The 15743-nt window shown below is 39.2% G+C and overlaps 1 protein-coding gene across 13 annotated transcripts in view; it reads left to right on the top strand.

Annotated features, from left to right (window-relative positions):
* Nucleotides 1-15743, top strand: part of KDM2A (lysine demethylase 2A) — a 91373-nt gene that overhangs the window by 33877 nt on the left and 41753 nt on the right. For all 13 annotated transcript variants that reach the window (XR_015158089.1, XR_015158088.1, XR_015158087.1 and 10 more), the window contains one exon: nt 15301-15439. Coding sequence is in view for 8 of the 13 variants with exons in the window: in XM_086385615.1 (XP_086241741.1) it covers nt 15301-15439 (139 nt within the window). In the remaining 5 variants the exon portion in view is untranslated. The remainder of the gene's footprint in view (nt 1-15300; nt 15440-15743) is intronic.

Here is a 15743-nt window from a genome sequence, read left to right as displayed (position 1 = left end):
GATAGAAAATGTAGTAACATCTAGTCACATTGATATTTAGCTGTAGCATTTCATAGCAACACTCACCTGTGTGAAAGTGGATTGTCTAAACCTGTTCTAAGTTCTTGTTTGCATTCTGCTCTTGCCTGTGCCTTTAGTCTTTTCGTGAGTTTTGTTTTCTAAACAAATTATGAGCTTCTGGAAAACAGCCACTCACGTCTATTTTTTCTTTCCTGTCTTGGACAGAACTCAGCCTACAGTAAGTACTCAGGACATGTAAATTCTGGTACAAAAGCCATGGGACTCACCAGCTTAGAATCTCTATGAGGATGATGGTGGGGAAAGAGCTTTTAGGTCTCTGTTCTAAGTCTTTACTCTGTGTCTCTTAGAAACTTTCTTTCAGTACTGAACAAGCTTTCTAACAAGTACAGTGAAGGATGAAGTATGGTTTATCAAATCCCTTCAATTTCTTTGTCTATTCCCCTTTCTCTTGGCAATATAAAATTTAACATAATTTACTTTTCACTAGAGTTTTCTCTCATTACATCCCAACAATACAAGAGAATCATAGCAGTACATGCCAAATAATTCAGATTGGCATGATTTAATTTTTATTTTCTTTAAATGTATATAATTATTACTCCTGTAACACCTTCTGAGATATTAGAGCAACACAGGCAGGTAGGTGTGAAATTTATTTTATGTCAACTGTGTTCTAAACCTTCTCCTTTTTGGTCACTTCTCTTTTTTCCTTTAGTCTTATCTTCAGTCTTCTGTTCTAGTCTGTCTTGATGTCCAAAAACTTCTTCTTGTATAAGCACGTAGCTCCTCTGTTCTGGCTCTGCACTTCTGTTCACATGTGACCATTCCTTTAATGGTCGTATTATTCCTGAAATGTTGATTTCTGGGTTCCTTCTACCCAGAAATCAACAACAGTAGAACCAACTCTACCACTTAGGCTTCTCCTAAATAACACCTTCCAGGAATGACCACTTATATTAAATTAAAAGAGCTGGCAGTGTGGGGATGAACAGGGTACAGTTGTTGGAGTTTGTGAAATTTTATCCCTAGGATTAGGTATTTGGTATAAGAAGATTTAGAGATGGTGGAACCATGAAAGAGCTCCTGAGAGGGTTAGGCTTAGAAAACTTATTAGAAGTCTGCCACCTGGGATGATAAAGAAGGAGAAACCCTTATCCATTGTTTAATGCTATATGAGAAAAGGCATGTCAAGTAGGACTTGTCTCTAGCCACGTAAACCAAATCACTCTTTTTGGGCAAGATGGTTATTTCCCAATCCAGTGTTGATTCCTGTTGAAAACCAGAATTCTTAATACTTTTTGAGCTCATGCCAGCTATTTTATGTCTTTTATCTCTCTTAACCCTCATCCAGTCCTGTGCCATGGCTTCTCTTTTAATTGTTAGTTAAGTGGCTCTTACACAGTGAGAGGCAGAACTGTTATTTGAACCCTAGACTCTGCCACTACTCCATTTAGCCTCTTTGTATAGGGCACTCATTGGAAAAGACCCTGATGCTGCGAAAGATTGAAGGCAGGAGGAGAGGGGGAAGACAGAGGGTGAGATGGCTGGATGGCTTCACTGACTCAGTGGACATGAGTTTGAGCAAGCTTGGGGAGTTGGTGGTGGACAGGGAATCCTGGTGTGCTGCAGTCCATGGGGTCGCAAAGAGTTGTCCACAACTGAGGACTGAACTGAACTGATAGGGCACTTTACAGTTTGCAGAGTGTTTTTGCATATGTACATTTAAACCTCACCACAATCCTGTGGTGTCAAGAATTAAGTGAAATTATTGACATATTCACACAAGAAAATGAAAGCTTAGGGAATTCAGAGCTCAGAGTACCAGTATCTAGACCCAGGCCGACACCTACTCCAACTCCGGTTGCTTTGTTCTCCTTATGTAGTTTTGCTGAAGATAATAAGTAATAAATGGGGTCATACCTGCAGGTGAATTTTTCTCAGAATGTTCGCTTGGTTGGGAAGTGATTGGCAATGTTTTAAATGTCTGGAGGAATTTAGCAAACCTCGTCATTAACTTGCATTATTGGTTTCTCTCTTAGCTTGAGTATAACTGCTTTATTGAGTTTTCCTTTTGCTGTTGGGCTTCTTAGTGCAGTGGGTTACTTTGCCACTCTTCTACTACATTCCTAGGTCAGTTCAGAAGTGAAGACTCAATTTTCTGTGCCTTAACCTTAGTCGACACAAATGAATGACTGAAAGATGGGAAGTGGTCTTGCCAGGATTCTAATGCGGCCATGGCAGTGGGGAGAGGAAGAGTATATGTGTCTGTGAGGGATATTGTAAAATACCAGCTTTTGATTGTTTGCCAGTTCCTTTCAGAGCTCCTGCTCCTTAACATGGAATTTCATGACTCCTCTAAATCTCAGATTTGACAGTTTGAAAGAAGTCATGTGTTGGTTAAGAGATTGAGCTTTGTCTATGAATCAAAGCATTAGTCAGAGCTCCAGAGAGGAGGGCCATAGAGAAATACATGTTGATTAGAGGAATATAGCAAGACTGGAAATAGGTGCGTTTATGGACTGTCTTCTGGCTTTAAGTGACTGCTTGCTGTCTCCCCTAACTCACCTAAAATTTAGGAGAAGCAGTGTGTGTGACACCTTTAATGGTTCATATTATTTACTGAGTAAGTAGAGTTAATGTTTTCCAAAATCAGCTGTCCTTTCAGGGTCACTGTACCTTTCTTAGTGACTGGCAGATTGTTCTTACTTCCCTTTTAAATTTGAGGTAAACTTTTAGGGGCTTTATCTTTTTCTATAAATTGTTTTGCCCAACAGATACACTAATCTTTACCTTCCAGGAACTGGAAATGCTCTGCTTGTGCCATCTATCATACTAATGACTTACAGTTGCATCACTTACAGAAGATGGTGAAGAAATTAGGCATTATCTTTGTTTCTGCATTCTAGGTGTCTGTTGCTATAGAAACAAACCAGGCAGTAAACATAGGTGTTCAGGGACTATTTGAATCTCAGAGGATGTTCATTGGCTAATGAAAATAAGTTAAGACATTTGTTGAGTTGAAGGACAAACTGAATATTTCTGAGTTCATTATTGTTTCCATTTTTAGTGGGTGGTATTTTCCATTTTCTTTATGTGTGAATAATTTGAAGATTATTTCCTAATGATCAGTCCTTCCAAAATTCCCTTTTCTGCTCTGGGAGATAAAAATTAGAAAAAGCAAACATTTTATATTCCTTTTAGATAATGATTTCACTTAACTCAGAGTAACTTTTGAATGTCAGAGAGTAAGAGTGCTAAGTTTAAGAAGCATTCTGTGGTTACAAGAAGGAGGTGAAGATTTGAGAGTGGGACAGAAAGGAGAGTGAGGAATTACACATCTCTTTTTCCCAGCTACTTAAGAAGTAAAACCCCCAAGGTGACTTGGACATTGACAAATGCTGTTATTTCCAGTTTCTCTGATGGTTTGACTGGGCTTCTTTTAGAGGATAAACTGAAAATTTGCATGTTGGTAGAACATGTAATATTGCTGAGTACTGCTTTTGCCAGTATCCAAGAAGAGAAGTGTATGTATGTATATTCTAGTAAAAACCTTTAGGGGAATGAAAATGTGCTTTTTCTGTAATGTCTGAACTCAGATTATTTCTCTTCAGGATGGTGTTGGGATGCCTGTCTTCATCCTGAATTTCACAGACTGATTTTGCTGCTTACACCAGTTTTTTCTCTTATAGAATTGTGGCACCATCATGATTAGTTGTGCAGCAAGCACACTGAACAGTTGATTATTCCAAACAGTATGCAGAAAAGCAGGGGGTGTTGATGGCAGAGATCCAGCACTGTAACTCATTTCTCAGCCAGTTGGGTTTTTGGAGGACATATTTGTGGTTGAGTAAGTGTATCCTGACTCAGGATTTTAGGATCATTCTGTACATACTAAGTATTTGACATTAGTTCTGAGGGAACTTTAGGGGAGAAGTTCACTTTGTGTTGTATATCCCTCTCCTTTTGAGCATTCTGCCTTCTCAGCTGTCTTTTTTTCTTTTTTTAAAATCAGAGACTTAGATGTGAATAAACTTCTTGCCAAATTTCTATTTATGGATTACTCTGTCTTGTTGGAATTACTGTGATCTGCTAATGTTTTGTATATATAGAAAATGTTCTTTGTGCTGTTGGTCTCTGCATAAGTTGATCTTCAGTTAGCCCAGAAATATTTGGAGGCTGAACTGTCAACAAAAGAAATGCAAGCTTTTCAGCTATGTAGTTGATAAGTACACGTTCTTTGTAATACAGTAACGCAGTTGTGTTAAAATTAAGCATGTGTCTTCCTTTATCCTTGTCCTCAAGCCTCTTACTATTTTAGGGGCAGCGGGTGTGTCATCTAAAGGTAGAAATGGGCCCAAGGGTTAGTCACTGTAAGGCAGTGATTCCTCCTGTTTCTGTACTACCTTAGGACGTTGCCATTAAAATCTCATGAGATGTAATGAAGTTACCACATTTTTCTAAACAAACAACTTTTATTTTTGAAAAATGATATTCACCCTCTGTTAAGGAGAGTCTCAGTAACCCAGTGGGGAGGAGTTTAGTTCAGTTCAGTTGCTCAGTCGTGTCCGACTCTTTGCGACTCCATGGACTGCAGCACGCCAGGCTTCCCTGTCCTTCACAATCTCATGGAGCTTGCTCAAATTCATGTCCATTGAGTCAGTAATCCCATCCATCCATCTCATCCTCTGTTGTCCCTTTCTCCTGCCTTCAATCTTTCCCGGCATTAGGGTCTTTTCTAATGAGTCGGCCCTTTGCATCAGGTGGCCAGTGTATTGCTGCTTCGGTTTCAGCATCAGTCCTTCTAATAAATATTCAAGGTTGATTTCCTTTAGGATTGACTGGTTTAATCTCCTTTCAGTCCAAAGGACTCTTAAGAGTCTTCTCCAGCACTGCAGTTCAAAGGCTACAGAGTCACTGCTACAGAGGAGCAATATAGAATCTATATCCGTAGTCCTTGGCACTTGGTAGATGTCCAGTAAAGTTATATTGAATGAGAAAACATTTCTTCTCTTAAGTCGAGCCTTCACCAACCATTCTACTACTCCTTCCTCTTGGACTTTCATAAATTCTGTACCTACCTGTCTTAATGCATATCACATTAATGGTAATACTGTAATTTACTTACATGTCTGTCTCCCCCTACTGGCCAGAAATCTTAGCGCTAGACTGTGCCTTTTATCTTTGTATGCAGAGCATCTGGCTTTAACTCCATAATGAGTGCCCTGTTTTATGAATGAGTAAGTGTTCAAATAATTTTTATATCACAAACACATGTACACACATAGAAAGGTGGTAGGCAGTGATTCATCTACATATGTACCTGCCCCATTGTGTGATCTTACAGTAATATCGGGTTTTCAAAAATATGGAAAGAAAGAAAATGAGAACAACACCTTCAAGCTTAGTTGATTTTTAGGATATATATGTAGTCATACTTTTGTGAAGGGGACCAGTTGAGAACCTGAGCTTGCTTCTTTCTTTGAAGATGTATAAGAGCTTATTAAGCACTTATCAAGTAGGGATTTGGTGTGTGTTGGAAAGGTTCAGATGTAATCTGTATCGCTTTATAAATTGATAAAAAGATGCCCCCAAACTTTTTCTTTAAAGCAGTATCATGATGTGGGACATGAAAATACACTTGTTACTTGGCTTCTTATACCGTCACCAGCAAAGAGGCTGTGTAATTAAAACTTTTCTCTAAGGTAGTGAGGTAGATCTGCCTCAGATCAGAACTTAGAGACAGTAGGAAATGTGAATCTTGGTTTAAAAAAAAAATGTTGGCAACGTCATCTTTACAGAAAGTGTGTGATAAATGTCCCTGACTACAAATATAGAGAATGAAAACAAATTTTAATTAGCATATATAATAAACGTACTAGGTTCAAAGCACTCTTTGATGTAAAGTGGTCTGTGGTTAGAAATTGCAATATTTTTATTTCAGCCAAAATAACTGAATGTCCAGGAAGTTAAGTAAAAGCTAGAATTAGAAGTTAGGATTGGTGAAATGTTAAATAACATTTAAAGGAAATGTTGTATCCCTTAGCACGTATCAGAAACCTCCCTCCCTTGGGAAGATATTTTGCTGATCTTTGTACCAGGCATGGTGTTCTGGTTGATAGACTGCTTCGTTGTCAACAGCCCCACCACTTCACCTCCTTGCTCTGCCAGAGCCATTTCATTTGTCTGGGATCTCCTCCTGTGACAGTTACTTCAGCTGCCCCAAGCCCCTGGTCTGGCCAGAGTTCGTTGCTTAGTGATTTCAGTAGTAGAGAGAGTAGTGGTTAAGACCACAGGTTTTAGAATTGGGTTCCAGTCCCAGCTGTACCACTTAATAGCTTTGTAACTTGGGCAGGTTACTTCTGTCCTTCATTTGCCTTTTGTCATACAAAAGAGAGGATAGTATCCTTACATGTGTTAATACATGCAGAATGCTTGTTACAGTACTTGGCACATAGTCAACACTGGAATGTTAACTGCTGTTACTACTGTTGCTTTGTCCTGGCATCATAGTTCACCTTCAAAGCAGTAGCCCTTCTGGGTGTTATTAATTAAAAAGCAACTGCCTTTTCATACTTTATACAATTTCTTCATTCTCTTGACTCCTTTGATCCCTTGGGGAATGGTAATTGCCTAAGCCCTCCAGAAATAACTGCCCTAACATCTGGTTGATTGAGATACACGGAGATTTGTTTAATATGGCGGAGGGGGGGGCGGTGCGTGGGGAGGACAGGAGGATGATGTGGAAGTCCCTTGGAGGGCTGTCCTGCCAACCCACCACTTGTGCCTCTCAGTGTCCCTGGTCAGGACAGAGGGGGGGCTATGGGTCAGCAAAATGTGAACACAGTATAAGGTAAGAGAGAGCAAGGCTGAGAATCAGGTGGTGAGGACTTTATTGTAGAGCACAGAGGGACCTTGTATTATTTACCTCCAAGGGAAAATTAGGATCTAGAGAGGTTAAATGATTCACTTAACTGCCTAAGATCACACAGTAAAGTGTCTGTAGTAGAATTGACAAGGGATAAGCTCTCCCTTTAGATAGTTCAGCTTTCTTGTTTTTCTGTTTTCTAAAAGGGTAAACTTAGGTCAGTTTTACCTTTCTTCTTTGTAAAATAATTCCACCATATTTCCTGATTCTCAGAAGTTACCGTAGGCAAAACCTATTTGATATAAAATGAAGGAATTATACAGTGACTCTTAAAGGGAGATTTTTGATATATTGCATTATTTTTAGAAATTGTAAGATATTTGCAACAAAACTTGCCATTCTAACCATTTTAAGCAAATTAATTCAGTGGTGTTAATTCAGAGTATTGTGCTGCCATCGTTACTGTTTCCAAAACAAAATTACCCCAGATAGAAATTGTATAATCGTAAAACTGTAACTTCCCATTCCTCCTCCCCCCAGCCCCTGGTAATCTCTAATCTCTTTCTGTCTCTATGAATTGTCTACTTTAGGTACCTCATAAGTGGAATCATACAATATCTTTTTGTCTGACCTGTTGCACTTAGCATAATGTCTTCAGGGTTTACCCATGTTGCTGCACGTGTCAGATCTCCATTTCATTTTATAGCTGAATAATATTTTGTTGTATATATAAATACTACATTTTATCTGTCAATGGAAATTTGGGGCTGTTGCCATCTTTTTTTTTTTTGACCGTCAAAAAAAATAATAATTTTGGCATTATGAACACTGGTGGTGTAGTGTCTGAGTCCCTGCTTTTGGTTGTTTTCTTTTGGTTCTAGAAGTAGAATTACTGGGTCATATGGCAATTCTGTGTTAAATTTTTTGAGGAATTGCTGTACTTCTTTTTCACACAGGCTGCAACCAGCAATGCATAAGCGTTCTAGTTCCCCACTTCCTTGATAACTCTTGTTATTTTGTGGGTTTTTTTTGTTTGTTTTTTGTTTTTTCTTTTTTGGTGATAGGAATCTCAATGGATGTGAAGTAGTATCTCACTATGGGTTTGATTTGTGGTGATGTTTGGCATCTTTTCCAGTGCGTATTGACCATTTGGGTGTCTTCTTTGGAGAAATTCCTATTAAGTCCTTTGCCCATTTTTGAATCGGGTTGTTTCTTTTGTTGTTGAATTGTAAGAGTCCTTTATATATGCTAGATCCCATGTCAGATGTATGGTTTGCAGGTATTTTCTCCTACGGTTTCTTTTCACTCTGTTGATAGTGTTTTTTGTACAAATTTTACAAATTTTGATGAAGTCCAGTTTACCTGTTTTTTTTCCTTTTGCTTTTGATGTCATTAAAAAAGTCCTCTTTAAAGCTAATGCTGTGAAGATTTTCCCTTGTTTACTTCTAAGAATTTTATAGTTTTAGCTGTTATGTTGAGGTCTTTGATGTGTTTTGAGTTAATTTTTTGTACTAAATGAAATGGTTTAAGGTAAAGGTCTAACACATTCTCTTGCAGGCAGATACCTAGTTTCCCTTGCATCGTTTGTTGAAAATGTTTTTAATCTTAATAAACTTAAGTCTTACAGCTACGTGTGACTAGCAGCTAACATTTTGGACAGCTCAGATCTAGCTGATCGTTTAATTTTTCTCCTTTAATCTGTTAATGTGGTGAATGACCTTAGTCGATGGAGTGGAAATTCTCAGAACTAACAGACTGCTTTTGCGTTTCTGGCACAGCATGGTGGTTCCTGATACTTAAGAGCTTTTTTTAGTCATTTATCTATGTGTCCTTTCGTATCAAGTCAACTGAAATGGCGATGAAAATTTAGAAAAAAATTGTGCTTTCTCAAAAAATGTTATTACGCAAGATTTGGTCTGTGTCAGACTTTATTCTTATATCGTAAAAATACATTGCTTTACTTAAATATGTGCATTGTATTAACCTTTTTTCTGTTATAGACTGCCCATCATTATTTTGTATTGAGATAGAATTCATATGCTATTCAATTCACTCTTTTAAAGTGTACAACTCAGGGAGTTCCCTGGTGGTCCAGTGGCTAAGACTCCACATTCCCAGCACAGGGGGCCTGGGTTCAGTCTTGTTCAGGGAACTAGATCCACATGCCACCACTAAGAGCTCGCATACCGCAACAAAGAGTGCAGATGCCACATACTGCAATTCAGACCCAACGCAGCCAAATATTTTTTTAAATAATAATAAAGTGCACAATTCAGGAGTTTTTAGTAGATCTACAAAGTTGTGAAAACATTCAAGTCGATCAGTCGTGTCCAACTATTTGGGACCCCATGGACTGAAGCCTACCAGGCTCCTCCATCCACGGAATTTTCCAGGCAAGAGTACTGGAGTGGGTTGCCATTTCCTTCTCCAGGGGATCTTCCCAACCCAGGGATCGAACCCAGGTCTCCCACGTTGTAGGCAGATGCTTTCTTTACTGTCTGAGCCACCAGGGAAGTCCTCTGTGAAAACATTACTAGTATCTAATTCTAAAATATTTTCATTACCCCAGTACACATTAGCAGTTACTCCCCATCTCTCTTCTCTCCAGCCTATGTCTTTATAGATTTGCCTATTCTGTACATCAGATAAAGGCAATCATAAAATGTATGGTCTTTTGTAATTAGCTTATTTCACTTAGTGTTTTTGTCGAAGTTCATCTGTGGTTGCAGCATTTCTCAGTACTTCACTCCCTTGTATTATTGCTTAACCATATTCCATTGTATGGATATATTGCTCAGTCCCTAAGTTGTGTCCAACTCTTTGCCACCCCATGGACTGCAGCACTCCAGGCTTCCCTGTCCTTCACCATCTCCCTGAGTTTGCTCAAACTTACTTCCATTGAGTCAGTAATGTCATTCAACCATCTCATTCTCTCTCGCCCTCTTCTCTTGCCCTCAATCTTCCCCAGCATCAGGGTCTTTTCCAGTGAGTCAGCTCTTTGCATCAGGTGGCCAAAGTATTGGAGCTCCAGCTTCAGCACCAGTTCTTCCAGTGAATATTCAGGGTTGACTTACCACAGTTCAAAAGCATCAGTTTTTTCAGCTCTCAGCCTCCTTTATGATCCAACTCTCACATCCATACATGACTGCTAGAAAAACCATAGCTTTGACTACACAGACCTCTGTTGGCAAAATGATATCTCTACTTTTTAATACACTGTCTATGTTTGTCATAGCTATTCTTCCAGGGAGCCAAGCATCTTTTAATTTCAAGTGTGGCTGCAGTCACCGTCTGCATTGATTTTGGAGCCCAAGAAAATGAAATCTGACAGTTTCCACATTTTCCCCATCTATTTGCCATGTAGTTATAGGACCAGATGCCATGATCTTCACTTTTTGAAAGTTGAGTTTTAAACCAGCTTTTTCACTCTCGTCTTTCACCTTCATCAAAAGGCTCTTCAGAACCTCTTCACTTTCTGCCATTAAAGTGGTATCATTTGCATATTTGAGGTTATTGATATTTCTCCCCACAATCTTGATTCCAGCTTGTACTTCATCCAGCCCAGCATTTCTCATGATATACTCTGCGTATAAGTTAAATAAGCAGTGTGACAATATACAGCCTTCAAGTACTCCTTTCCCAATTTTGAACCAATCCATTGTTCCATGTCTAGTTGTAACTGTTGCTGCTTGTCCTGCATATAGGTTTCTCAGGAGGCAGGTAATGTGATCTGGCACTCCCATCTTATTAAGAATATTCCCACAGTTTGTTTTGATCCACACAATCATAGGCATTACCATAGTCAGTGAACCAGAAGTAGATGTTTTTTTTGAAATTCCCTTGCTTTTTCTATGATTTTGACAGATGCTGGTAATTTGATCTCTGATTCCTCTGCCTATTCTAAATCTAGCTTGTACAGCTGGAAGTTCTTGGGTCACGTACTGCTGAAGCCTAGCTTGAAGGATTTTGAGCATAATCTTGCTGGCATGTGAAAGAAGTACAATTGTGTGATAATTTGAGCTTTCTTTGGTATTGCTTTTCTTTGGGATTGGAATGAAAACTGACTTTTCCAATCCTGTAGCCACTGCTGAGTTTTCCAAATTTGCTGGCATATTGAGTGCAGCACTTTAACAGCATCATCTTTTAAGATTTGAAATAGCTCAGCTGAAACTCCATCACTTCCACTAGCTTTGTTTGTAGTAATGCTTCCTAGGGCCCACTTTACTTCACACTCCAAGATGTCTAACTCTGGGTGATTGACCATACCCTCATGGTTGTCTGAATCCTTAAAAGCTTTCTTGTACAGTTCTTCCATGTATATTTGCCACCTTTTCTTAATCTCTTCTGCTTCTGTTAGTCCTTGCCAATTTTGTCCTTTATTGTGCCCGTCTTTGCATGAAATGTTCCCTTGGTATCTCCAGTTTTCTTAAAGAGATCTCTAGTCTTTCCCATTCTGTTTTTTTCCTCTGTTTCTTTGCATTTTCCACTTAAGAAGGCTTTCTTATCTCTCCTTGCTGTTTCTGGAACTCTGCATTCAATTAGATATATCTTTCCCTTTCTCCTTTGCCTTTCAATTTTCTTTTCTCAGGTATATGTAAGGCCTTCTCAGACAACCACTTTGCCTTCTTGCATTTCTTTTTCTTGGGGATGGTTTTGGTCACCACCTCCTGAACAGTGTTACGAACCTCCATCCATAGTTTTTCAGGCACTTTGTCTACCAGATTTAATCCCTTGAATCTATTCATCACCTCTTAGGTCATACATGAATGGCCTAGTGATTCCCCCTACTTTCTTCAATTTGAGCCTGAATTTTGCAATAAAGAGCTGATGATCTGAGCCATAGTCAGCTCCAGGTCTTGTTTTTGCTGACTATACAGAGCTTCTCTATCTTCGGCTGCAAAGAATATAATCAGTCTGATTCACTGTGTGTGTGTCTACACACACACATATATTGCCATTTGTTTATTTTTGTTTTTGTTTTCCCTTGCCTTTGGAGTCAGATCCAAAAAGAAATTGCTAAGGCTAATGTCAAGGAGCTATTGCCTAGAAGTTTAATGGTTTCAGATTTATATTTAAGTCTTTGAACCATTTTGAGTTAATTTTTGTGTATGGTAAAAGGTAGTGGTTCAGTTTCGTTCTTTCGTGTGTAGCTGTCCGCTTTTCCCAACGCCATGTATTGAAGAGACTGTCCTTTCCCTGTTATGTGTTCTTGCCTCCTTTGTCATAAATTAATTGACCTTGTATGTGAGGAGGTTATTTCTGTGTGCAAATGAATGCTTTCTAAAAATGATTGTTGTGGGAAACCATATTTATTTCAGTGGTATTTCTCTTGCTTTTTGACATGCTTGGAACTCATCTTTTGGAGTTCTTTTCTAAGACACATGTGAAATAAGGTGAGGAAGAGAACTGAGTGATGCCTTTCAAAACACAAACCCATTTAAGAAATTGTCAGCGAAAATAACCAGCCTCCCTTCAAATATAAAAGTACCTAAAAGTATTTTTGAGCATTGGTGGCATTTTTAGAGTAAGAGGTCTACTAAAAATAGATCTTTTGGCCTTTAAGATGTGACTTATGGCAACAAACTGCTAGGTAAGAGTGTTATAAGGGTTTTTTTTTTTTTGCCAAACTTGGAAAAGATAACAGGTATTCATCAGTGTTTCTACCTAAAACTGGTAAATTGAATCTCGCTCTCCTCTGGTGTGTAACCATCAGTTTTATTTACTTTAATTTTAATTTCTTATTTCTGCTCTTTCCCTTGTCCCATTCCCTAAGAGACTTTTCTCCAGTGTCTCATTTTCTTAACGTGTTTATATAAATTCTGGTGCTGTGTAATCGATTCTAGATCATCAGTATTTAAATTCTAGGTTTGGTTGTTCTTAGCACATACTGGGGTGGGGGCCTTCGGCACCTCAGTCCCCAAATCCATACTCCTTCCCACCTGGACCTCCCCTACCCGTTGGAACCTCAGTTGATGAGCACCGCAGCAGGCGTGGGAATGGGCAGCAGAGGCTGCGGGGAACCTCACCAGGAATCTAAGGACCAAACCAGCCTCTTTTTCCATTCCCAGTTTTATTTTTTTTTTAACCCAAGGCATGCTGTGCTCCCTGTTTTCTTCTGTTTGTGTTGATTGGGAGAGGGGTATTCTGAGTGGGGTGGTAGATATTTTTTCTTCGTTTAACTATTTTAATACTCAGAGGGATATGGGAAAGGTAAAGTGAGGAGCTCCACTTGGGTGTAACCAGGTGGTGGTAGGGTCTGGGCCAGGCAGGCCCTTGTGTAAGTAGTGGAGTGTGTTCTTTCTCTCCCTCCCTGCTGTGCTTCTTCCAGTGGGACCATAGCTCTTACCTTTAGCTGTATGTGGGGCTCAAGTTAGATTGGAAGGAAGCCATGGAATGTCTCTCTGAAAATCCTTCTTTTGCTAGTCTTCCTTCTGAGATTCCGCTTCTGATTTTCTCCCATGACACACGCATCTTTCCCCAATATCTTGAACCCTGGGGTTTTATGTGAACAGGGCTTCCCTGGTGGCTCAGGTGGTGAAGAATCTGCCTGCACTGTGGGAGACCTGGGTTGGGAAGATCCCTTGAGGAGGGCATGCAACCGACTCCAATGTTCTTGCCTGGAGAATCCCCCTAGACAGAGGAGCCTGGTGGACTGCAGTCCATGGGGTTGCAAAGAGTTGGACACAATGGAGCGACTAAGCACAGTACACCCTGGAGTTGGGCTCCTTTACCGTTGCCTCACACAAGTTGTCCCATGTGTTACAGAAATTTCAGCAAATTTTAATACTGGCTAAAGTAAACTATACCAAAAGGTAAATTTGCAGCATGAGCAACATGTTATCTTAAGAAAAAAAAAAAAACAGGCAGCTTACCAAGATAATTCACATACCATAAAATTCACCTGTTTAAAGTGCACAGCTCAGTGGTTTTTAGTATATTCAAGGTTGTGCAGATGTCACCACTGTTTAGTTCTAGAACATTTTTAATTGTTCCCCAAAGAAACCCACATTGTTAAGTTACTTTCTATCCCTCCATCTCCCCAGTCTCTAGCATCCACTAATCTACTTTGTGTCTCTGTGGATTTGCCTATTCTGGACATTTCATGAAAATGAAACTGGCTTTTTGAGGGTAGTGACTGAGTGTGTGCAGCTGCCCCAGGAGCCAGAGCTGTTATAGCTCCTCCTCTTCCACTTCCTGTTGTACACAGTAAAGATCGTTTATACAGCAAAAAATTAAAATAAAAAATGAAATTATGTAATACACGGTCTGTTGTGTTTGGCATCTTTCACTTAGTATGTTGTTCTCAAGATTCGTCCATGTGTAGCACATAACGGTACTTTGTTCTTTTTTGTGGTCAAATAATATTCCGTGTGTAAATATACCACATTTTGTTAATCCGTTCATCAACTGACTGACATTTGGGTTGTTTCTGCCATTTGGCTGTTACAAATAATGTTCTGCTGTGAACATCTGCATTTTAGATATGTTTTTAATTCTTTTGGATATACACCTAGGAGGAGAATTGCTGAATCATGATTTACTGTTTAATGTTTTGAGAAACTGCCAAACTTTTCCAAAATGGCTACAATATTTTACATTCCCATCAACATTGTGTAAGGGTTCCAGTCTCTCCACATTCTCTTCAACACTTGTTATTGTCTGCCTTTTTTGGTAATAGCCATCCTGCTGGGTGTAAAGTGGTATATTTTTGTGGTATTTATTTCTAATGACCAATGATCCTAAGCACTTTTTATGTGCTTGTTGACCATTCGTATATTTTCCTTTGGGAAGACCTCTTTAATGCTAAGTATTGGTGGTCGGCTCTTTGGAATGCTGTTGTTTAGGTTAACTTTATCTGCTGTAAAAGAGGTTTTGCTTCATTAATTAAAATGTTTTAGTTTATTCTCAAAGGTTGTTTTAGAAAGCTAATCCAGAAGTAGCCTTCCCCATAAAAAAATTATGTTTTGTATCCTGGTCTGTAAAGTCTATAAAGACAGTTTGTCCACCCTCTGATAAACGATGGTAGATAAATAAAATGTTTCATAGGACTTATCCTGGTGATCTAGTGGTTAAAACTTTGTGCTGCCAATGCAAGGGGTGTGGGTTCAATCCCTAGTCAGGGAACTAAGATCTCATATGCTGTGTGGTGCAGCCAGGAGAAAAAAATGTTTAGTAGGCCCTATTTGGTCATTTGGTTTTTGTTGTAAATTTATCTGTAGGCTCAAAGAGTTAGCAGTGTAAAATTTACAAGTGGGGAACTTAGTGACTCATTTTAAATTTCATACATTGTGAGAATATTAGCTGACCTTTATTTGAGAAAAAGATCTACAAAGCAAGGCAAATGAATGCTTAACGTAGCAAGTGAAAATCTTGAAAAGGTGTATGATTTCATCCTTCTGTCCCTCTCTCCCCAGCGTGGTACCATGCGACGACGCTATGAAGATGATGGCATTTCAGATGATGAAATTGAAGGAAAAAGAACTTTTGACTTGGAAGAGAAGCTCCACACCAACAAATATAATGCAAATTTTGTTACTTTTATGGAAGGAAAAGGTCAGTATCATTTGGATTCAGACCTGCAGCCACTTGATGTAGGAGGTTGTAGACTCTGGGAGCTGTGGGCTCAGCATGTCTGCAGCCAAAATACTGCCTGTTAATGCTGTGATGCTGTTTATCTTTATTTTCTCTTCTTACACAATGCCACTCATGCACCAGCCTCCCCCGGTCCCCCAGCCCTACCCCATGAGTCATTCTCTGCTATATTGGAAGAAGCAAGCGTTTATTAGGACAGGAATGTTGGGATTTTTTCCCCTAAAGACCTCTTCCTTCTCTTATCCCTTGGTTTGGGTTTAATTAA

Source organism: Bos grunniens, chromosome 29 (assembly GCF_055505025.1).
Source record: "Bos grunniens cultivar Pamir isolate PY7600 chromosome 29, Bosgru_T2T1.0, whole genome shotgun sequence".
Lineage (NCBI taxonomy): Eukaryota > Metazoa > Chordata > Mammalia > Artiodactyla > Bovidae > Bos > Bos grunniens.
This window is presented reverse-complemented; position numbering and strand designations above follow the sequence as displayed.